General features: G+C 44.3%; 1 protein-coding gene across 1 annotated transcript; it reads left to right on the top strand.

Annotated features, from left to right (window-relative positions):
• Positions 1 to 285: 285 nt before the first annotated feature.
• E2F3 (E2F transcription factor 3) lies at positions 286 to 24,218 on the top strand. Its single transcript, XM_060277944.1, has 7 exons — positions 286 to 671; positions 12,453 to 12,564; positions 14,553 to 14,772; positions 17,006 to 17,164; positions 17,766 to 17,880; positions 19,736 to 19,871; positions 21,881 to 24,218. The coding sequence occupies exons 1-7, from the start codon at positions 345 to 347 to the stop codon at positions 22,144 to 22,146; spliced, it is 1,335 nt and encodes a 444-aa protein (XP_060133927.1). The 5' UTR covers positions 286 to 344; the 3' UTR covers positions 22,147 to 24,218.
• Positions 24,219 to 25,063: the final 845 nt, after the last annotated feature.

The raw sequence follows: 25,063 nt of genomic DNA, 5'->3' as shown, positions 1-25,063 counted from the left end.
CGGGAGGCTCTTGGCGCGTAACCCTTCTCCCTTCCCTTCATTCATTGTCAGCGGCAGCCGCCGCCGCTGCTTCCTGGAGCCATTTTCCAGGCAGCCCCAGCGAGCGGCAGCGGCCGGGCTCCATCCGTGGCATCTGCCCGCTGCGCGGGCTCGCTCGCTCTCGCGACGACGCCTCCGGCAGCCGCAGACCCTCCGCTACCCCCGGCCCGGACCATTTCGAGTCCGGCGCGGGCATCGAGCGGCAAAAGAGACCGGCAGGCCGGGTGGGGGGCGGCGGCGGCGGAGCAGCGCCAAGGGTGGGAGGAGACTCCGCTCCGGGTGCAGGCAGACCCACAAGGGGAAGGATGCGGAGGAGAGCACTGCAGCCGCACGCCCTCGCTGCTCGACCGCCCTCTGCTCCCATGGACTCCGCGGCGGCCTCCGCCGTCGCCGTCAGCTTCCCTGCCCGCTTCGCTCCCGCCGCTTTCCTCCAGATCCGCAGCAGTTCCGGGGCATCCGCGCTGGGGGCGCCTTGGGTCTCCTCCTGCTTTCCCGGGGCGGCTGGCGGCGGGGCGGAGGGCGCCCGGCCCAGCCTCGTGGGCAGCGGCAGCGCCTTGTGCTGCACCCCGCACGGGCCCGCCGGACGAACAGTGTTGCTGCAGCCCGCCTTGGAAAGTGCAGGCCGACCCTCGGTAAATTCCTCCCTCCCTCCCCAATCTTGTGCATGTCTGGCGGGGCCCAGCCCTCCTCCCACACCGGGGTGTGGGGGGTGGGTGGGTGGGAGAGGAAGCCCGCGTGCCTTGGATCGCTCTGTTTTGCTAGAAACTTTATTTTTATGATTATTATTTCCTAGCTCCTCTTGGCCCAGGGTGGGTTCTTGTGGGCCGGAATTGTGGGGGGAGGGAAGCGATCAGAGTCTTCCCTACCCGGTGCAAAAAACACGCAGGGGGACCGCGGGTGCCCTTCCCTTAAGGAAGAGGGTTTGGGGGGGGAGGCGTCTCTTGCGCCCGTCTCCCCCCTCAATTTCTGGTGGCTGGAACAAAGAGAGCGTAGCAGAGGCCGGTGCTGCAAGCAGCGTGCTTGCTGGACTGGGACACTCGTGACATCGGAGCGGGGTGCGCGGGGCACGGGACCTCCGCTCTTGTGTGCGGCTGCACTAGAGGGGTCGGCCGTGGCGAGGGGGCGCGCAATCCGGCTCCCCCCTTCCCTCGGGACGGCGGGTGGGGTTCAGGGTCCGCCTCGGCAGCATGGCCGTGGGGGAAGGGGGAGGCTCTCTGTCCCGCTGGTCTCCTTTTCGCTTCACCCCCGGACTCGGCGGCGGTGACGTTTCGCACACGTGCGCCGAGGCCGCGTCTGTGACTGGGAGCCGGGCGAAGGAGGGAGAGGGAAGGAGGGGGGCGCGGAGCCGAGCGGGGGGAGGGGGACACACACACAAACGCACACACGCTCCTTCTTCCTCTGGCCTGGGCAACCGCGCAGCGCAGCGCACACCCGGACACACAACAGCGCGCGTGTGCCCGGGTCTCTGCCTTCCTCCCTCTCTCGCACACGCGGCCCTTCCTGCTTCTCAACTCTGGGAGCTGCCGGGGGGCACCGCTAGGCTTCGAAATGCCCCTGCAGCAGGTAGGCTTAGGGAGGGGGAGCGTGTGGGTTCTTTTGGGGTGCGGTGGGGGGGGGGGTCGGGCACTTTAAGAACTGGCCGTCCACTGAAGGAACTGTTTCATTCTCCCGGCAGAGTTTCTCAAAATTCAAGCACTGTCCTTTTGCTGGGGGGCATTAAAGTTGGGGTGCTAGGTTATATTTTAAAAGTATCCCCTCAGTTCCCCCCCATCTTGCCCTTCGACTGGAATGACCGTGGGGTCACCCTCCCCGCCCCTGAATGCGGTGTTTTCCTTCCTGTGGCTGAGCTGAGTTGGGCCTCTGCCTGTCACTGGAGATGACTCCCTGAAAGTTGGGACGGTTCAAGTAACTGCTTCAGGCCACCGTTGCCTGTGTGCCGCTTCATGTTTGAAATTACTTCAGGGCTTGGGTGTGGGGTCGGTGTGTGGGGTGAGCTTGGGTCAGTGCAGGGTTTCAAACTGAAACTTCCACTTGTCCTGTTTCCAACTCTTCTTCTCGCCCCCCCCTTCCTGTTAAGTATAATTCGATTATAATTTCTTTACTGATAAGGTGGTGGAAGGGTGGTCTCTGTGAGGAAAGTAATGCTCCCCCTTTAAGTTGGAAAAACCCTGTTGTGTTAGGCTTATAAACTGTGGGAATGTGGTTTGTAGGCTACAGAATAATTAAGTTACTGCACCCTTTTGACTTCTCCTCTGAAGCTGCTCCTGGAGGCCTTTTTGTACCTGTTTGTTATTACAAATAAACTTTCCACAGGAGTTGGTAGTTCAGAAGCAAAAAGAAGTTTGGATATACAAGTTGCAGTGGGGAGATAAGAGACAGGAATAGAACCCAATTTTTCTTCTTGCTGGGTAAGGAAATGTAGGCCTGCAAAATAGGACACAGCCATAAATTGGGGAAGCTGCTAGGTGTGGTCTTCAACTTTGGGGCAGCCCTATTTTGGGCCTTCCTGGACCAGAAGGCCTTTTCTGTTACAGTTTGTTGAATTTTGAGCCTTTCTATGGGTATTGTCAGGTAGCTAAGTAGGCTTACACTGATAGGTTTGAAAAGAGTGCTTGACAGTATGTATGCTTGTGGGAATGACCCGTGCCCCAATCATCATGACATCGTTTTGATGATTTAGGATACCACACCTCTTATTTTGTATGATCTAACATTTGAACCTTTCTTTTTTAGGCTGAGGCTTATACCCACAACATGACTGTTGCCTTGATCATCTCCGTTTTGTTTTTTGTCTTGGCTGTTCGCTCAGTTGAGAGAAGGCCTATAGCCAACTGACAGGATTGGAGGGTAGGGGAAGAGAAAGACAACCCAAATTTCAGCTCCTTTTAAATAAAGTGAATGGTTCCATCTCTCTGCCCCTTATCAGCCTTCAAATCAGATTATTAAAATAATGAAACAAATGCCATCTCACCACTATGGCAATTCAGGGTTAAACGTGTAGTAAGAATTAAAATGTATGTATGAATCACATTAAAATGGCCTAATGGACACTTTCTGTAAATTGGAGAGTGTTAATATAAGCTTTTGTCATATGAAGCATGCTCTCTAAGGGATTTGGGATGGTGAGAGAAGGCTTTAAATCTTGATGACATCAAGCCAGGCATCTGCCATAGTGCAGATATATTTCATGTACTACCAAATGGTATTGAATCTGGAAAACTGATCGCTCAATTGTCTTTCATAGTATTGGTCCCATAGAAACTCTTCGTGTCTGTCAAGTAGCAGATGATTACTTGTGCTGTAAAGAAAGCCTATTTGTAACATGATGGTTGTGTGGTTTTCAACATGAAGAACAGTCTGTTCTTAATCCAGTGGTAGTGTCTACAAGTATAGATATTAGAATGATTTAGCACATGTACAAATCCTTGTTCTACCACTAATTCTGCTCACAAATGGGTTGTCTGTTGCTGAGAGCAGATTCTATGATCTAGGCCCTTGCCCGTGGTGACTGGACACTCCAGTACATCACACTAATTTAGGTGACATTTTAGAGAAGTAATTTAACAAAAAACTTTACCTTCAACAATCCTTTTCTGTGTCATCTGTTGGGGCATCTGCATGGCAGAAGTTCTGGGGTCTCATATAGCCAATGTAGTGAAGGTTAATGATTTATCAACTAATATGAACTATAATATTATAGAATTATTTTTTCTGCCTTCTCTCTCTTGTGGCGGGCATTAAAGTCCACAATGTATACCAGCAAAAAACAAACAAACACAGTAGTGTTTCTAGTGACAGTTTATAGTTGATTTCGTGCTCTACAAATATACAGACTTTGGAAAGTAAGAGTCTGAACTTTTATGCCTGAAATGTGGGCAGGTAGATGGCTGTGTTCATATCACTTGCTGGATAGGGAACTACAGTACTTGTACAAACAGGACACACATTGAAAGAGGATACTATCTAACTGCATTGCTTTCACTAGGATGCTTATTTGTACCTGTGTTTTGGGTGCAAGTAGTCATGCTTATGTATCTTTTTTTTTTTTTTAAAGAATCTGATTAGAGTTGGATCAGGGCAAGGAACTACTATGATCCTGTGACAATTTCAGATTTTAAACTCTGAATAAACTAAATACAGGCATAGTTTATATTCTCTTAAATCAAGATACACATTTAGAGCTGTGCCAGCAGTTTGCATTCTTCTATAACTTGAAGCTTGCTGTGTAGTGGAAAAATGAATATTTGAGTGCTATCTGCAAATACTGCTTAGGATGTTAAAAATCAGCTTTGCTAGACAGTTTCACACAATGTTACTAGTTTGTGGCATATCAACTGGCATACTATTTGGGGTGGGGGGCAGAAGAATTAAATTCCAAATTCTGCAAAGCCTTCCTTGCTCTGTTGCAAAGTGCAAATGCTTGTAAGCCCATCATGGAAGCGGCTAAGGCTTGAATTAAACTAATACGTAACTCATAAGAGCCTAGAGAAAAGGGACATTTGATTCTATCATGGCCTCTTACAGTCCTTTAAGTAGGATTTCTGCTCATCTTGGATAATTTCAATATAAATGGAAAAGTTAGATATAAGATCTATGCCTAAGTGATTAAGATCTGAGAGCTGTGAAAGTTAATGATTAACAGTGCAATCCTAACAAATCCTTCTTAAAAGTACTATTTACTTCATTTGGGCTACTTCCAGGTAAGTAAGGTAAGATTGTGGCCTTTTATTCTTTAGGGCAGTTCAACCTGACCATAACCTCCCCCATAAAAGTTTTTGGTGAGCAAGTAGGTCTCTCTTAGGTCTTTGATGCCCGAGATTATTGTTTCCAATAGTGGTTTGATTCTCTGGCAGAATTTGAGTTGTGGATTCCTGAGAATGGCAAGGTATCTTACGGCTTCTTAACTATATGAGCACTTGAATGTTAGTAGGTGTATTAGGATTGTGAAGTAGTCTGGGTTATTCTGTTTTAGAAAAACAACCCAAGCAAGGTGTCTGGGTAAGATGGGGATGAGACATAATCCATTCAAAGAAATAGAAATAAAATTCTGATAGTGATGGAAGGTGCATTTGCTCTAAAAAGGACAAGAAATCAAACAAGGGTTACGTTAGAGAAGCGGTTATAAAATTATGGCCCCAGTTCAGAGAAAGCTAGTTGTGCCTTGTTTAAATTGATGAGACTTGTTAGACTGAAGTCCTGCACACACTTGTTTGGGTGTAAGCGCTGTCTGAGTTGACAGGCATAGGATTGCACTGTTCACTACTCAATGAGGGGGTGAACTTGTAGATTGGGGTACACTGCCTGTGCAGCTTGCTGTCTTATCCTGCTCGCTGACAAAAAGTAAAGTCAGTGGTGCTTCATTTGAATTAAAATTTCCTTAAGACTGACAGGACCATTTGTATTTCTTAAGTAGCGTCTTAAAGTGAAGTAGGTTTGAACTGATTTGGGGAATTGGAGGCTGAGATAATTAGTGCTTTGATTGCTTTACTTTAAATTAGGGCTCTCTTTTTGGTCCTGATGAGGTGATTCTATGATTCAGATACCATCTATAGCAGGGCTAGCTGACACGGTGCCATCCAGATGTTGCTGAACTATAATTCCCATCACCTCAAACCATTGCCTACGAGGACAGGGGATAATTGATTTGGAGTTTGACAACATCTGGAAGGCACTGCATTGACTACCCTTCATCTGCAGGATGGTAAGTATTCCAATCTTTTTTAAGGCAGCTAATTGCTTTTAACAGAAACATGCTCCTGAATCCTGTGGCCCATTGACATGAGCTACAGGGAGTCTGGCTTAGTGCATGTCTGAAGTGACACACTGGGTTTGTTTCCAAATGGAAATGCATATCTCCCTCTACCCCTAAAATGTGTCTGGATTTCTAGGAAACGGGATATTACAAGTAAAATGATGGTGAAAAAGAGCAGCTAATGAGAGTATGTTTAAAAGATAAGCAACTCACCAAGGAATGGCAGTGAATCCATTAGTAATTTTGGATTGTGAGAGGGATAGGAGCAGCATACAAATCAATTATTTTCAATATCTTCCTACCTGAACATTTAATACAATCTTGCAAAAAAAAAAAAGGTGATTTTTTCCCCCTCTTGGATAGGGGTTTGCATGTCATAGAGCTTGCTGATTTTGCTGTTCTACCTCCTGCATTTCAGGAGAATTTGAAACACACACACACAGAGAGAGAGAGAGAGAGAGAGAGAGAGAGAGAGAGAGAGAGAGTTTTTCATTCTTTCAGAGTATAGCTGCCTGCAGCAGCAAAAATGAAGCTTTTGGTGAATCACTTAAAACAGGCTTCCTCAACCTCGGCTTTCCAGATGTTTTTGGCCTACAACTCCCATGATCCCTAGCTAACAGGTCCAGTGGTCAGGGATGATGGGAATTGTAGTCCAAAACATCTGGAGGGCCAAAGTTTGGGGATGTCTGGGCTAACCACTGTGAAAACAGGATCCTGGACTAGATCAGGCCCACTGACCTGATCTAGCAGGGCTCTACTTAACATACATTTAAAAGATTTATTGAAAGCATGAGACCATAATTTTTAACATTTATGCTTAGTATTGTAGCAGTCCAATTCTCATGTAAGCCAATCATTCAAGCTATGCTCTTAAATGTTTGGGTGAAAGTGATGAAATCAGGAGTTTAGGAATATTTGTGTTTCTGGAAAGGAATATTCTGCTTTGATTGCTTTATATGGAAATAACTTGTCATTTGCAAAATGGGTACTCCATTATGAACATATTTAGCCTATGTCTGCTTCTCATGTTAGGTTTTGCACTCTAAGTGGACTCCCAAATACAAAATACATGCATACTGAATTAGTTGTAAAGGTGTGTCTATGTATAATTCCCTTTTTTAATCTTGACAGCACACAGAAGCAAAATCTCCCATTAACTCGGGTTTCCCATTTAGTTCAGACCAAGAAACTATGGTTAAAAGCTTCAGAATGATACAGGATATGGATTACAACAAGGCCTTTTGGCTTGTCAAAAAGTCATTAACCATGGTTTCCTGCTCCAGAAGGGCACTGTGGTCAATGGTGCCAAAAGCTGCTGAGAAATCAATGGAAACCAACAGGCTCACACTAAAAAAAAAAACCAAACTCCCATCTCCTTGCTATTTTTCTCCCCATAATTTACCCTCCCCTTTGCTGGTATGCAATTTATGATAAGGGGAACTAAAGCTTCAAGGAAACACTGTTAAATACTTTTTATTCCTGGATTATGTTGGTGGCTGAAAAACATAGATGGAGTTCTGTGTTTTTTTCAGATACTTGATTTACAGAAAGTGCCTAAGCCTGCAATCCTATGCAAACTTATTTCTCAGTAGATGGGCATAAGATTATGATATAAAACTGTGAAACTTGCAATTTAGAATGAGGGTTTCCATATGAGTCATGCTAGTGCAGCTGCAAAGGTTAGGTTACATGTTCTTGGAAGTCACTGGTAACCATTCTGTACTTAAAATGGTTTCTGTGATATTTCAGAAGCCATTTCGGGTTATTTCAGAAGCCATTTCAGGTTGTTGGTTTGTTGGGTTGCCACCTTATGGAAGATGTCAGCATCCAGCTGTCTTTTGCAAACTTCAGGTTAGCTTGTAGTGACTGAAGTAGAAAAGTCTACAGGCTTAATACCCTTATTTATATGTTTACAGGTTAACTGTAAGACCAGGATCTAAAGAGCTCACTGGCCACCTTCAGATATCTGCCAAACTATAGTTTAGTGTGACTAGAACAAGCTTCAGCTGGCCTTGGGGACTTCTTTTCAAGCAAGGAGACACTTGGGTGCTTTTGATTATGTTGCTTTCAACCACAACATGTATAATCCCAACTACGGTTATTGTTAACTGAGGAAGACACAGCACCTTTTAAAGTACATCATATATTTAATTTGTGTGAAATATATATCGGCTTGAATTCTGTAGTTTGTTAATGGGTGGCCATTGTAGAAGGCATGGATGTCTCTAGGAATGATACATGCTCAGCTCAAGTAATTCTTGTAGTTTTCAACATCTGAATTGTTGCAGACCAAGATCTTTCAGAAAATAAGTGGCTGCTGAGATTGTGACTGCTATGTACAAGACTTGCATATTTGCATTTTCAATTTGCACCTGAAGGTGCTGTTTGAGTTACTGTTAAATCTCTTTCCCCCCCCTCTCTCTCACACACTGTATATGTACAGTGGTATACAGACTCCACTAACCCAGAAATAGTACAGTAATACCTCGGGTTACGAACGCGATCCGTTCCGGATCGCAGTTCGTAACCCGAATAGTTCGCAAACCGAGCGCGATGGGCGCCGCCATTTTGCGCATGCGCAAATTGCGCGATCGCGCGCGCGGCGAAAACACTTCCGGGTTTGCGCAGTTCGTAACCCGAACTGTTCGCAAACCGAGGTGGTCGTAACCCGAGGTACGACTGTACCTCGGGTTAAGAACTTTGCTTCAGGATGAGAACAGAAATCGTGCTCCGGCGGCAGCAGGAGCCCCATTAGCTAAAGTGGTACCACTGTATATCTTGAGTCAGGTAGCAGCAGATCCGTGGTTTACTTTTAAATTCTGTGTCCAGTAACTATCAGAAAAAGAAGCCCACACACCAAAGCTGAAACCCTTTCAATCTTCCAATGCCTACCCCATCATATAAATCCAAATCTAGCAGCCAGCTCAAAAGTTTTAAGGCTTCTGTAAGATGCTGAAGATCGGTGCACTTCAATGGAGACAAAATTACACAGTTGTGGAAACAACCCCTAAGAGTCTGCTGTACTGTTGTATACCTAAAGGTAAAGGTCCCCTGACAGTTGAGTCCAGTCACAGACGACTCTGGGGTTGTGGCGCTCATCTCGCTTTACTGGCTGATGGAGCTGGTGTTTGTCTGCAGACAGTTTTTCCGGGTCATGTGGCCAGCATGACTAAGCCACTTCTGGCAAAACCAGAGCAGCACACAGAAACACCATGTACCTTCCCACCAGAGTGGTACCTATTTATCTACTGTGCTTTCGAACTGCTAGGTTGGCAGGAGCTGGGACAGAGCAACGGGAGCTCACCACATCGTGGGGATTCGAAACACCGACCTTCCGATTGGCAAGCCCAAGATACTCAGTGGTTTAGACCACAGCACCACCCGTGTCCCTGTTGTATACATATCTGAAACCAAAATGGACTGTGCCAATACATATTAAGGGTACATCTTTAAAATGGGGTGTGGATTTCCTTAAAATTCTGCAGTAGTAGGCCAGTCATTTTCACAGCCCTTCGAGATATTTAAAGCAGGGGTGGGAACTGTGGCTCACCAGATGTTAATTGGACTACAACTCCCATTGGTCCCAACCGGCATGGCCAGCAGTTAAGGATGATGTGGGGGAGCTGTAGTCCACACACATCTGGGGAGCTGCAATTTCAACCTCTTTTCTAAATGCTCATAATGGCGGTGCTCATGCCCAATATATAAGTGGGTGCATGATGGAAAGATGTGTTGAGTGTCAGATTAACTAGTGGGGGGCCTATCTCTGAACTAACCTAACCTGAACTGTATTTCATTGTACATACTTTATAAGTAGGCGCGGGTGGCGCTGTTGGTTAAACCAGAGAGCCTAGGGCTTGCCGATCAGAAGGTCAGCGGTTCAAATCCCCGCGACGGGGTGAGCTCCCGTTGCTTGGTCCCTGCTCCTGCCAACCTAGCAGTTTGAAAGCACGTCAAAGTGCAACTAGATAAATAGGTACCGCTCCGGCGGGAAGGTAAACAGTGTTTCCGTGTGCTGCTCTGGTTCACCAGAAGCGGCTTAGTCATGCTGGCCACATGACCTGGAAGCTGTACGCCAGCTTCCTCGGCCAATAAAGCGAGATGAGCGTCGCAACCTCAGAGTCAGTCACGGCTGGACCTAATGGTCAGGGGTACCTTTACCTTTACCGTGTTTCTCATATTATAAGACATGTCTTATATTTATTTTTTCCTCAAAAAAAACACACTATGGCTTATTTTCAAGGGATGTCTTATTTTTTTCCTCCTCCTCCTGCCACGGCCAGCATTGCTGCTGCGCCTATCACTATGTCTTATTTTCGGGGTATGGCTTATATTCCTTAAATGCTTAAAAATCCTGCTATGGCTTATTTTATGGGTATGTCTTAAAATATGAGAAACAGGGTACTTTATAAGTAAGCTTAACTTTCATGGTGGTTTTTTGGAAATTTCCTACTTGAACATGTTTTCTGTTAGAATGCTATTACAATGGATGCTTTCAGTTAAGTCAAATGTTAGGGCTTTGCAGTAGAAGTGTTAATAAAGCCCACAAAGACAGACGACTAAAGGAATGGCATCAGATTAATATGGTGACTATAGAAGTATGTTAAGATATAAAGAGCTGTCTTTATTTCAAATCTTACCCAACACTAGGAATGGATTTTCAAGATCTTGGACACCAGCATAGGTCTACCAGAGGTTTAAGGAACTGAACTTGATTCCATTTTCTTGCAAAGCATGTATTCTCTGAGCTGTTGCTCCTTTTTTTTGCTCATATTTCTTAAAAAGTTTCATTTTTGCTGAATCAAAACATGGTGGCAAGCTTGGAGCTCAGTTTTGTGGGGAAACTCTTAGTCCCCAAAGACTTAAGAGTAAGGTGATTGAAATGTTTTGTTAGCATTTCAGAGCTGTTCTCACCCCATCTATGGTTACTACCATAAAAAAGATGGAATTAGCAATGAGTTTCGTTGGGCAAATTGACAATGTTTATGGTGCCAAACCTCATATTGTCTGCATGTGTTGTGTTTGACAAATGTTGCCACTGTGGTACTGAACTTTGCTACTGAGGTCCATGAAAATGTTAGTCTGTCTCATATTCTAGGTCAAATGAAAAACCTAGAATGTCTTACAACATTTGTTTGTGGCTAACATCATTCAGTTAACCTGTGTTGATTGTGTATGTTGGCCATTTCCCCCCCCCTCATAAATTAAAATAATCATGGTTATAATAAAACGCAGGAAATAAATAAAATGCATACCACAGCATTGATTGGATACAGGGGTCAGCAAACTTTTTCAGCAGGTGGGCCAGTCCACTATCCCTCAGACCTTGTGGGGGCCCGGACTATATTAGGGGTGGTGTTGAATGAATTCCTATGCCCCACAAATAACCCAGAGATACATAATAATAATAATAATAATAATAATAATAATAATAATAATAATTTATTTATACCCCGCCCATCTGGCCGGGTTCCCCCAGCCACCCTGGGCGGCTTCCAACAAAATATTAAAATACAGAAATCAATCAAACATTAAAAGCTTCCCTAAACAGGGCTGCCTTAAGATGCCTTCTAAAGGTCTGGTAATTGTTATTCTCTTTGACCTCTGGTGGGAGGGCATTCCACAGGGTGGGCGCCACTACCGAGAAGGACACATTCTACTCATGTAAAAACACGCTGATTCCTGGACTATCCGCGGGCCAGATTTAAAAGGCGATTGGGCTGGATCCTGCCCCCGGGCCTTAGTTTGCCTACCCATGGAGTAGAGGCTACCATATAAAATTTGGCTTGTTGTAACATAGTGAATATGGAGACCTGGTGAACAGAGATACTCTTCTATAACTGGATAATTTTACTTGGCAAAACAACTGTACTTGCATGATTTGGAAATACTGCTAAAGTCAGCCCCTACAGTTGTCACAATGCCCACAGAACTTTATCTGTAGCTGACACATTAGAACTTCAAGCTATCTGCATGTAGGGGAAGCCTGATGTGGTATACTAGGAAGTTACAGTATATATTTGGAAGAAGAATTTAGCAGAAGCAACTTTAGGTTGTGTAGCAAAGCATCATTGATGCAGACTAAGAAACCCAGTTAGAATGCAACAATGGTGGGTTATTCACTTAGCTGCTGAATCTTGCTTGTGATCCAGGGCAGACAGTTGAAGGACATGGGAAGGGTGAAAGCTGTCTTGCTATGGCACTTGGAAAGGAGGAGATAGTGAACTATTTGCTTCAGCTGCATAATGAGGAGGTGGGGGAAACTTTGTGACCACGAGTCCTAGCCTCGTGATGTGCCAGTTGCATGAGACATCTGCATATTCTTGCATTGCAGGGGGTTGGACTTGATGATTCTCAGGGTCCCTTCCAACTCCATAGTTCTATGATTCTGTGCCCTAATCAATGCAGGAATATGCAGGCTTTCAACTTGAAGCACATGTTTCTATGTTACAGAACACCATTAAGAGGGAGCCTTGGGGGGGGGGGTATCTGCAACAAAATAAAAGCATTCTACAATATCTACAGGCACCTAAGAAGTTGGGAAAGATACATGGATTTCCTGCCTCACCTCCTGACTATAATAATTTCTAGGTCCTGTGAAGCACAACTTCATCTTAGAAGGTTGATTTTGCTCTTTACAAGAACTCTGCTCTTTTGACAGGCAAAGCGAAGACTGGAACTGGGAGGAAGCGGACAGCAGTTTCTGGCTGAAGGACTAAGAACGCCGAAGGGGAAAGGAAGAGCTGCAACTAGAAGTCCAGATAGTCCCAAAAGTAAGGAACATTTTTTGTTAAATGTGTTGCAAAGAGCTTCAAAGCATTATGTTACCGTTCTGGATTTTGAGTGTAATCACTGCTCCTTGCCCATTGATCAAGCCAATGCATTCAGTGTGTTCTCAGGTAGCCTTTCATGGTTGTTTTTGGTCTGATTAAAATTATCAGCCCCTGGCTCACATTGCAGTTTTGTTCTACCATGTACACAGGATCAGGTGCAAGGAAGCTGTGGCTCCCCAGATATGCTTATACTCCCTATCAGCCCCAGTCAGCATGGCCGGTGGTCAGGGTTGATGGGAGTAGTAGTCCAATCCAACTGATTCTATCTCAAAGTATCTGGAGGGCCACAGGCACTGCTATTGAGCTAGATATTAGTCTTCATGTGTTCTCTCTAGCTTGTGGAAAGTGAACATGTGAGGGTGGGGGATAGCAGATGAAAGTAAGCTAGTTTTATGCACATACATGTGGGTTGCCTTTGCAATTGCCCTCCATGACTTGGAAGGAGATCTTCTGAAGTGGGGGCTACCTGTCCCCTCGTGTTCTAGAATTGTGGAAAATCAGGGTTACTGCCGACAAAGAAAGGCTTGACCTTCATCGTGCACTGATTGAGTTCTACCGTGTTTCTCATATTTTAAGACATGTCTTATTTTTTTTTTTTCGAAGAAAATAAGCCTATGGCTTATTTTCGGGGGTGTCTAATTTTTTGCCGAGCCACGACTGAGCGGGAACCAGCAAAGGCAGCAGCCCGCCGCCGGCTTGGAGCTCGGCAACGTGCGCGCTGCTGCCTTTGCCAGCTCCCGCTCTGTTGGAGCTCGGCAAAGCGCCGCTGCTACGGTACCTTTGCCGGCTCGAGCTCCAAGCCGGCGGCGGGCTGCTGCTTCGCGGCTTCTCCTCCTCCTCCTTCTCCTCACTGCCGCCTTTTTCGGGCTCCAGCTCCTTCTTCCCCACAGGCTCCTCCGCGGAAGGCCCGTCCAGCAGCTCGGCCTCTGAGTCGCCGCTGCTGCTGCCGCCTCTTTCTCCTTCTCCGCCGCCGCCGGGCTCTCCTCCTCCGGGCCCCTCGTCCTGGGCGGGAAGAGCGGTGGCGGGGTTCTCGGCGGCCGCCAGGCTCTCCTGGGTCTCCTGCCTTCCCGCTCGCCTCACACGCGCGGCACACGAACAGGCAAGGCGGCGCGCTGGGCCGAAAAGGGGGAGGGAGGGGGGAGGGTGAGCGCAGACGCGCGCGCAGGGGAGGCTCCCTCTCACCGGGCCATGTGCGCGAGAGCGGACCCGGCGGCGAGTCTCGCGAGAGGGGGCAGGGAAATTGAGCGGGACAGCAGCAGCCCGCCGCCGGCTTGGAGCTCGGCAAAGCGCGCACTGCTGCCTTTGCCGGGTCCTGCTCATGTCTTATTTTTGGGGTATGCCTTATATTTCGCAAGGTCTTGAAAATCCTGCCATGCCTTATTTTTTAGGGATGCCTTAAAATATGAGAAACACGGTAGCCACTTGCCTCACTCGCTTGCTTTTGAGGTCTTCATTGGGACCGGTTGCTTGGGAACTGCCTAGTACAAGGGAATTTTTGTCCCCATCATAGACTGAGCCTTCTGAATAAATGTGCCCGCCATGTTGCTTCTGATTTATATGTGCAAATTACAGTGGTACCTCTACTTGCGAATAACTCTACTTACGAATGGAGCTCCGTCCACCATCTTGGATGCGGTTTAGATAGGATTTTTTCTACTTACGAATGTTTAGATAGGGTTGCTTCTACTTACAATTTTTTTCTCCCAATGCATTCCTGTGGGATTCGACTTACAATTTTTTTGACTTAGGAATGTGTGTTCGGAACGCATTAAGTCGTAAGTAGAGGTACCACTGTACTGTATAATGTTGAACTGGCTCTTGAGTGGTCCCGTGTACAATCACACAATTACTCCCAATTACTCAGAAGGTTTAAATAAGGAGTTTTAACGTCAACTTCATAACCATCATGAATTAATTTTTTCTTCAAGCTCCCAAATCCCCTTCAGAAAAGACGCGATATGATACATCGCTGGGTCTTCTCACCAAGAAGTTTGTTCAGCTTCTGAGCCAGTCCCCAGATGGTGTCGTAGATTTGAACAAAGCAGCAGAAGTCCTTATGGTACAAAAAAGGAGGATTTATGACATCACCAATGTCCTGGAAGGCATTCACCTCATTAAAAAAAAATCCAAGAACAACATTCAGTGGATGTAAGTATCCTAGTGCTGTATTCTTGTTGCCTACAGGACAGCCTTGCACTTTCACATTTCATTTTCACGGAAGTATTTTGTATGCTGGAGGGTAACGAGTTATTCCACTAAGCTTTACTCAGAGTAGGCCTACTGAAATCAATGAACACCGCTAAGTTAAATCTACTCTGAATAAAACATACGGTAGTTGACTACCACCCAGGGAAATTTAATCCTGCCATTCACGGAGGTATCTTATCACATGGTCTGACATTGTATGTTTGGATTGGCTGTAGGTCATGGCCCCGTATCACATGGAATACATTGGGAAAGGGAATAGTGGCTTGCAAACCACTGCCCATAATACTTGGTCAAATGAATATTTATTCAGAGGCAGCTTCCCTCTGCTTGGCAGGTGCTGTGAACAAACCTACAACATGTCTTGCTTATGAGCTGCTTGGAGTCCTCTGACATTTGAATTCTGATGTGATTCAGCTACATTCTCATGGCTTACTCAAACATCTAGAAATATGTAGCACAGCCCTTTCCTTGATATAGTGTTTTGGAGTGCGGTTGGTGGCATTATATTTTCACGTTTCTTTAAAAAATAAAATAAAATAAACTTCTTTGTATGTAGAAACTGGCATATTACGGGAAGTGAGCCCTCTGCTCTCCTTATCCACTAGCTTTCCACAGCTGGGGAAAAACAAAGAAATATATATTTTTTCACTTGTAATTCAGAGCTAAATAATGCACATGAAGGAAGCATTTTGAGCTGTGGTCAGGGACAATTTTGGTCACATCCACACCATACATATGAAAAGCACATTTATACCACACAGTCGTGGCTTTCCCCAAAGAATCATGGGAAATACAGTTTGCCTCCACAGAGCCATTTTAGCACCCTTAACAAACTACAGTTCCCAGGATCCTTTGGGGGAAGCCATGAGATGTCTATGCATGGTGCAGGTGTGAGTTTAGACATCCCCGGCTCAAGTACACACATTACGCCAGCAGTACTGTTGAGAGAGAAACTCAATCAGTTCCTCTTGCATTGCTTAAAAAGCATAGGAAGGCAAGGGAACATTGTGGGATGTAGGAATGCATGATGTTGCCTTCCCCACGCTGCCCAATAACAGTTTGCTTGTTCTGAAGCTTGAGCATAGCCTCAGTAGAAATTTGGTTTTAATATGGTGGTGGATATTTGGGGGTGAGCTTGGAAGAGTGGCTTGCCCAACAGCTACATAATGAGTTCATGACTGAGTTGAAATTTGAACCAGAAGGTTCCAGTTCATAGCCATGTACTTCCCATTAAATGAGATGAACTTTAAATTTGATCCTGATATGGAGGTGGCGTACATTCAGCTTGAGAATTTTGATACTTGGTGGTATTGATCTCTTGGCAAAAAGATACTTTGCAGCACATGTGATTTCTTACGTGCTTTGACTTAATTCTTCTAAAACAGGGAATATAATGGTTGGACTAAGAAGTGAGAATCGATTTTTCTTAGTCTGAAACTATCATGGGGTCCTGCTTGGACTTGGGTCCAAGTGGAGAAGCACCCCCCTATCCATTACCGAAAGGTCTGGAAGAGGCTCTCCCCCCACCCTGGCATTTCTTACTATATAATGAAATTGCAAGAATGTAATCATGCTACAGTTCACATGGCTGCACTGTTTATAGGAAAGTGGGAGGTGCAGCTCTCTGAAGCACCACCCACCCTCCTTTAAAAGGGATTGGGATAGTTGGGGTTAGTGAGCAGAGTAAGCAGGTGCGGCAGCTCTTTGTTATTAATAACTATGTGCAAACACTGAATCTTAAAAGTAAACGACAAAAACAAATGGAACTAGAGAGCATTTTCAAACATGCAGCAAGAGTCACTGCTACTAAAAAAAAGTTATGCCCAAAATGCCATTAGTAAATGGTGTTTTGCTATCTTTGCACATCAGGTAAGGCACACCATCCTTCCAGAAGGAGGAATGAGATAATCATGGGTGGAATCTGGAAATCCCTCTGCTATATGTATGGAATAAAGTGAAACAATGTTTCTAAAAAGAGGTCTTGTTAAGCCTCCCCTCTTGCCAGCTTGCTTTGATGTGCTGTAGTTTTTCAGACTATGCGACTTGCCAAATCCTCAGCACTCAGCTTCTTCTGAATTGAATAGTCACGTGAAGTTTTAAGAGAAACTCTTGTCTTGTCTGGACTGGGAAACTTTTGGATTGGCTGTGAAGTGTCTGATCACTTGTCTTGTAGGGGCTGCAGTCTATCGGACTTTGGGGGCATGTTGGCACACTGTCAAGGCTTGTCCAACGAGGTGGCAGAACTCAACCAGGAAGAGCAAAAGTTGGACGAGTTGATACAAAGCTGCTCTCTTGACCTAAAGCTACTAAGAGAAGATTCTGAGAATCGGAGATATCCTTTTATATCAGATAGAGATAGGCTGAACTCATTTGGGAAATCTTAACATTCTTCTAACAGGTAGTGGATTGTATTAGTGGTACTAATACTATATGGCAGCAGGCATGATGCTTACTTATAGCTATTCTGATAATTTTAAATCACATATGTAAGCAGTTTTAAACTGTTTTCATTGTGGAACCTGCCATGGCACTTTGGGTGGGTAATTAATAATAATAATAATAATAATAATAATAATAATAATATATTTCAAACTAGGACTGATGTTCTGCAGTAGCAGCTAACTTCAGCACTGTTTGGATTCTAGTTAATACAAGACAGATTTGTTGGTGTAATTTTTAGAAACCTCACAAATTATTTCATAATCAAAAAATGAGAAGTATAGCCAAGAAATCTCAACAGATCACTCCTCGCTTTGTCTAACTTCAAGGCTGTTTCAGTTTCATTCTTATTTATTTTTTAAATTTAGTATTAGAAGTGGGGAGAGAGCAGCTAACAGTAGCCTTGATGGAGGAACAGTGTAAGAATATCTACTTTAGTGTGCTGATACATGTGACTGAAGGCTGCTTCTGAACAATTCTTTAACAAAGTTTACATTAGCTTATGTTAGATATGAAGACATTCAAGAAATAAGTAGCCTTAAAGACCAAACTGTCATACTTGTGAAAGCTCCTCCAGAAACGAAACTTGAAGTGCCTGACCCAATAGAGGTAAGAATAAAATGTTTATGGTTTTTCTTCTGTAAGTCAGTCTTACACAATGTGTAACATTTGCAGTGGTCTTATACAGCATTTCCTTACGCTGCTCTGGTTCGCCAGAAGTGGCTTAGTCATGCTGGCCACATGACCCGGAAGCTGTATGCCGGCTCCCTCGGCCAATAACACGAGATGAGCGCCACAACCCCAAAGTCGTCAGTGACTGGACCTAATGGTCAGGGGTCCCTTTACCTATACCATATTTATGCATAAGCTTTACTGAATGGGATCATTTTTCTATATGGCAATAAAAATGCTAATGGGCAGTCTTCTAATTTTTTTGTTTCTGGAACCTGGGAGATCATTCTTCTATGCCTCTCTTTCCTTCTGACTAGATCTTGGTTAATGCTGTCTCATTTATCTTTCTTTGCTCATTCTGTTCCCTGAGAAGTTGGTCTGCTACCATCCCCTCTGATTATTTCACTCATTGTAGTGTTTGTGCCTTATGTCTTGCTGTTTCTTAAACTGACTTTTCACTTTGCACTTCTTTCTCAATCTAATTTGATTTTTTTTAAAAAGATTATTGGCTTTTCCACCTTCTAAGACAGCAATGAGGAACCTCTGGCCCGCCAAGCCTCCCGGTTTGGTCCACCAGGCCATTTTGGGCAGGCCACACCCACCTGCTGTTAACATTCATTTATTTTTCATTCACCATTTTACTGGTAAGCTGCTTTTCCACAAAAAAGAATCAAAGTGGCTTACAACAAAAAGGGGGGAAAGAGTACTGTACACTTCAAAATCAACCATTGCAAGAACTGCTGCAATACCCCTCTAAGAAGGCTTCAGCTGGACAATTTGGAATGGGCAGCAAGCAGAGGGGTGCTGTGGGTGCCGTGCTCCCAGACCCAATTTTGAGAGGGGGTGCAAACAGGCGCCCCCACAGCAGGCTCCTTCATTGGAGCTTGACTCCGTGCCAGAAGGAGCTGCACTTTGACTGTGGCGCTTGTGCCTGGAGCAGCTCTGCAGGGCCTGGGTCAGGCCTGACCTGGGGAAGGAGAGCAGGTGAGTGGACGGCAGCGCTGCTGCCCACCATCCTCGGCCACTGCAGCAGCTCTGCCACCAAGTCACTTCTGACCTGGTGGCGGAGAGCTGGAGAGCCCACCCTCCTGGGTTGCGAGGCACCTCCTGCCTGGCTGCAGCAGCTCCGCTGCCAGGTCAGACCAGAGCAGGAGGAGAGGGGGCAGCAGCTTCCCCGCCTCTCTCCTAATCCTGAATTGTGAGCTGTGGAGGGCGCCCTCTGCACCCTGCCCCCTTGGGACCATACCCCACCTGCCCGCCCCGGGCAATGTGGGCATATGCTCTGCTGCTGGCCTGTTTAGCATTAGCAGTATATTTTGCTGGACCAATTCTCTATTGGTCTGTAAGCTTTCAACCTACGCAGGGCTTTTCCTTAGGTTAGGCTACCATCTTATACATCCTTTCCTAGAAGTAAATCCTAGTGAGGTTAGTAGGACTTACTTCTGCGTAGGCATGCACAGACTTGCACTGTTAGTATATTAAGAGTGAAATGGGTTGTGAGGTTGCATATGAAGTACTTTTGTTCTGAGACAAAAGTTGATGTTCAGGAAGAGAATGGGTCATCCACTTATTCCTTATGCATTATTTTTATATCATTTGTAAATGAATAGCAGTCTCACCTGCATGATTAAATGTGCACAGACCTTTGCAGAAACATGTTACTCTTCCACACAAAACTGACTTTGATTAGCACACTGGACCTTATAAAAATGAACCATAAATCTCCAGTAGCTGCTTGTAGCATTTTGTTAACAGAAGACATATTGAAAATGGGGATGTTTTATCTTTGCAGAATAAGCTGATACACTTATCTAGTACCCAGGGGCCTATTGAAGTTTACTTGTGTCCAGAAGAAACGGATTACCACAGTCCAATGAAGACGCAAGATCAGGATCATAATGGAAATATCTCAAGGAATGTTTCCAAAGGTAACATTTTACCTTTTAAAATTGTATTGACCAAGTATAATTAAAGAGAAAGCGTAATTCAGTCTGTTCAGTTAATAAATGGTGTGCTGAATGCTAGATTTCTTTAGACTAAAGGAAGTATGAATTCTACCGGTGGGGTGTGTGTGTGTGTACCTTTCCCCTCTACATTGTCATACTTTATTCAGAATATAGGCTATATTGTAAGTACTTCCATGTCCTGAGCTTGCCGTCTAGGTTGGTGGATGTGAGAAATCACAAACTAATTCTGCTGTGCATGTACACTCGTGCATGTACATGTTAAGGCTATCACTATGAACTGTATATTTATGCATGATAGGTAATGTCATTTATGAATAACCTCTTGTCACTTAAAAGTGGTGGCTGACTATTTTTGTAAGAGACATGTTCTGTCAAGTTCCAAAACTTTTGTGATGCTCAGAGCATATGAGGCAGAGCAAAAAAGGGGGAAGAGGATAGATGAGTTTTCCATAGCTCAGAAGATGGCTTTTGGCTGGTGGGAAAAGAAGGAATGTAATGTCACAAGTTGCATTTGCCACAAGTTGCAGCCATTGTTTCTTCGAGCGCCAGGCAACTATTTACTGCAGGGGTCAGCAAACTTTTTCAGCAGGGGCCTGGTCCACTGTCCCTCAGTCCTTGTGGCAGGCCGGACTATATTTTGAAAAAAAATATGAACGAATTCCTATGTCCCACAAATAACCCAGATATGTATTTTAAATAAAAGGACACATTCTACTCATGTAAAAACACCAGGCAGGCCCCACAAATAACCCAGAGATGCATTTTAAATAAGAGAACACATTCTAGTCAAGTAAAAACATGCTGATTCCCGGACCGTCCGCAGGTTGGATTTAGAAGGCGATTGGGCCGCATCCGGCCCCTGAGCCTTAGTTTGGGAACCCTGATTTACTGGGTCTGCTCTTAGCTGCTCTTCCCAGGACAGGTTACAAGAATGTAAACATGCAGTATTAAAAGCAGCTAACACAATTTACAGTCAGAAGAATGCTTCTCCTGTCTGCTTAGCAGGATGGAGAACCGGTGTGGGGGGAGATGATGTCCATATGTTGTAAGAGGGGGAGAGTTAAGGGATAAATACCTCCCCACCATCACCCAGGTGTATCTTGCCAATAAAATGTCATCCCTATTTGAGAAGTCAATCTTTTTGCAGCAATTACTCCAAATAGCTGCTGGGTGAAAAAGATAGCATTAACTTTAGCTGTGTCTGTTGAAATTCGCCTTGTCCTTGCTTTCAATTTTAGCCTGGTTGCTTTACATGCAACCATCCTTTGATAACTTTATTTTCCTTTATTTCCAGAATAATTGTTATTTGGTTGTTTTGGGTCCACCTCTTGGCCACTAAGATATAAGGCTGTGTGTGTAACATTCAGCATTGAGAAATGAAACTCTTTTCTTTTTATAAAAGGTCACATGAGACTTTGTATTGTATCCAATGGCAGTTCTACTCAGAGTAGACCCATGGAAATTTAAGGACACAGCTGACTTGGTTTCATTCATTTCAGTAGGACTACTTTGAACAAATACAACCTTAAAAACCCATTTGTTACACTAGCATGGCCAAAAGACCAAATAGCTGTGCTGACTTCTCCAGTGGCATCTTGAGATGAACTCTGCACCTGATAGAGGCAACCGTCAGGAATTATTCCCACCCCCCCAGAGATCACAATTTTGGCCTAAACATGTGCACCCCTGCTCATGTGTTAAAGGTCACCCCTGCTCTGCACTGAACACACCCAAAGGGAGGGAAAGACTTGTATCCCAATCATTCTGATGCATTCTTATTGCTCAGAGCAACTTACCCACTTTTTAAATAATTTTGTCCAGCAAGATAAGCTGTGTAGAAACAGCGATAAGACTTTGAAGGGAAGGGCTGAGTGGGAAGGGGGGGAACATTGACATGCATTAAATATTGTAAAATTGTGTGTGCAACCTTCTTACACGTTTTTAAAAAATAATGCTATTTCTTGAAACAGATTTGATTCCTGATAACTCGGGAAGTCTTGACTGTTCAGTAACTACAGCAACCATCTCCCCATTGGCCTCTCCAACCAACCTTCTGCAGCAGACAGAGGACCAAATTGCATCAGGTTTTGAAGGGCCATTTGTAAGCTTGCTGCCGCCTCTACTTCATGAAGACTATTTGATCAGTCTTGGCGAAGAGGAGGGTATCAGTGACCTCTTTGATTCTTATGATTTTGAAAAATTGCCAGCATTGGTAGATGAATTTTTATGCAGCTGATTATCCCTTGTGTCTCTTTTTCCCTCTCTCTCTGTACCCCCCACATATTTTTAAAATGAAACCAGAGTACCTGCTGTCATTCCATGTTCTCTGTTCTCTTACCTCTTAATCCTTGTCCCATTTCAAGAACATAATTTGGAATGCTTGATATTTGGGAAAAAATAATTCTAGAATAGAGCAAACACAGAACTGCAGACTTTCTCATCAGAGTTACCTCAGTCCCACGTTCTGGTAGCTACTGGTTTTAGCAAAGTATAGAAGGATGAAATCTGAAATGGAGGAATGATTATACTTTCTTGTGTCTACAAGCTTTGTGAAGGGCTGAAGAACAGTTTTAGTCACACATAGCAATTCTTCCTTTATATTTCAAACTGTGCCTTCTGTAGAGTGTGTGTCTTGAGTCTTCAATTTGTATGTTCCGTCATAGTAATTGCAAAAAAAGTGCAAAATACAGAAACAAATATGTGAGATGGACTTCTTCCAAACTTTTGTGGAATGTTTGAAATATTCTCCATGCCCCTATCTTGGAGGAGTTTTTATATAAAAATGTGTTGCAATTCTAAATAAAACATACTAATGGTGGCCCTAGTCCAACACAGCATACCTGAGACAGCCAGGGTCACACACCTAACTAACCTTTTGAAAACTGAAGTTCTGTAGACCAGGAGAGTGGACAGGGTAAATTGAATCCAGCTGCTTGGTCTCCCTCCTGGACAGTCAGTTGATGGGATTTCACTACCCCCGAAGAGCTACACACGTACATCCCCATGTGTTGGACAAGGCTGGGAATTGTACACATTTCTGTGAAGTTGTCCACCCACTTTGTGGAATACTTGTGTGGAAATCTGCTTCCACGTGCCTGTAACCTTTAGCTGGATCAGGGTGACCATTTTGCCATAGGAACTAGAAATTTAAAAATTCTATACGTGAGGAAGTCACTTGTTATATATAAAATAAAAACACACGTTAGATTTCATGGTCCGCAGTGTGCAATAGAACTGGTACGTAAACATTTTGTGGTACGAAGTGGGGCTTTGTGTTAAGTGCCTACTAGAGTTGCACTGTGGGCTTCTTCCTGTAAGGGGATACTATTTATGCCAAGCTTCACTTATTCAGAACACTGTGTTTATTTTAGTGGATTAGTTGCCTCTGCTTCCAATTTTGGGAGTTGATACAAAGCTGACATTTCACCCAAAGTGTAAATAACATACCTGTCAGTACTCTCTGTAGTGAATTTTAATTTATAACACTTTGCTGGTTTAGGGTATGTGTTCTGAAACTAATACAATTCATACATCTTACACACAGTTGTGTAAAATGTTGCCACTTTAGATGAATTAGCAGTTTGTATTTTTTCTATCTGATGATTAATAAATTAGTAGAATGTTTGTTTTAAATATATATGTGTGGATTTTCTGGTACCACTGATATGCTGCTATAAACACTCACAATTTAAATGGCTGAGTAACAGTATGAAAGCTGTATGAGTGAGCCTTGGAATATAATTGTGTGAAAAAGGCAACACATTAAGAACTGTTAAACAGTGTTAAGTGTGTTTGTGTACAAACATGTGCATAGTTATTCCATTGATTATTTAAGTCGTATGTTCTTAAACTTTAGTCATCTAACAGTTTTGTACAATAGGAAAGAATTTGTAAAACCTGCCAGAATATTTTATAGCTGGTTTGTAATTTCTTGAAAAATCTTACTGTGGGTCTGTAAATAAAATAGAGTATTTAAAGTTTGTCTTGTGGAGAAAAAGTAAAAGCCCTGTGAGCATGAACACTTTGGTGGTATGAAGGGGATCTCTGTGGGTAGAATGAAAAAAAAGGGGGGACTCTAATGTTGTATGCTGTTTTGTACAATTTACATACCGTACTTCCCCAATGTGTGAGCAAAATACTAACCTTTGAATAGTATGCTAGTTCTACAAATCTGTAAAATAATGTAAAAACAAAACAACCAAACAGCTTTGCATTTATAAAGATAACCTGTTCTAGCTGTGATATTGACTCTTCAAATGTATGTACCTGACAGATTTTTTATGGTAATCAATAAAGCTTTATATCGGTATATAATTTCTTTAGCATTATGGTTACATTTCCTTCCCAGCTACAGCAATGGCTTTGGCAAAGCATTGTATACCAGGGAAGGTATCTTCAGGCAGTGGCGGAGCTTCATGCTCTGGCACCGGGAGGGGGAGAGCAGATGGGAAGGGGCCGGCCTGTGTCCTGGGGTGTGGCATGCTGCCTGCGGGGGCGTGGCGCCCAGCACTGGCAGGAGGGCAGCTGCGATGGCACCCCACTGGGATTGTGCTGCCGGGGGCGGTATGCTCCCCCCGGACTCCTCTTCCTCCACCACTGTCTTCAGGAGCCATGAGCAAAATGTGCCATAGCCGCACAGTGGTTGGGCTGCCCAGCTTTCCTAACACAAAAGAGAAACTGACTGGGTATAAACGGGGGCTGCTCATGGTGGTTTGATGGTATGAATAACAAAAATCATCTCAAGGTGTTGTACAATAAAAGCAGCAACATACAATGAAAAATACAAAAAGCGATACATTTAAACAAAACTCAGCAATGCAAAATACATACTCATTTCCCCTTTATCCAGCCAGGAGAGTACTGAAGCAAAAGTGTATTCAGTCTACATAAAGGGCACCTGTTGTTTCTCAACAGGAATGCTATTTCACAGAACAGGCAGCCACCCTAAAAGCCCTGCTCTTGAGTTACTGTGGCTCCTGTGATTTTTGGAGTCCTGCAAACTAGGGATCAAGGGCTTTTCCAGGTAGTTTAGGGCCTTGTGCTAGTACAGCACCATAGAAGATTGGCAGCAAGTGCAAAACTTAAAAGAAAGGTACTGTATGTGCTAGTGGTAGTTTGTCTCCCACAAGCAACAGCTGCTGTGTTTTCCACCA

The sequence above is a fragment of the Zootoca vivipara genome, chromosome 8 (assembly GCF_963506605.1).
Source record: "Zootoca vivipara chromosome 8, rZooViv1.1, whole genome shotgun sequence".
NCBI lineage: Eukaryota > Metazoa > Chordata > Lepidosauria > Squamata > Lacertidae > Zootoca > Zootoca vivipara.
The sequence above is the reverse complement of the archived record's forward strand: the minus strand, read 5'-3'. Positions and strand labels throughout refer to the sequence as shown.

Coding starts and splice junctions, on each gene's coding strand:
- E2F3 (XM_060277944.1), top strand. CDS start 345: ATGCGGAGGAGAGCACTGCAGCCGCACGCCCTCGCTGCTCGACCGCCC. Junction 672..12,452: donor AAAGTGCAGGCCGACCCTCG/GTAAATTCCTCC, acceptor CTCTTTTGACAG/GCAAAGCGAAGACTGGAACT. Junction 17,881..19,735: donor AAGTGCCTGACCCAATAGAG/GTAAGAATAAAA, acceptor TTATCTTTGCAG/AATAAGCTGATACACTTATC.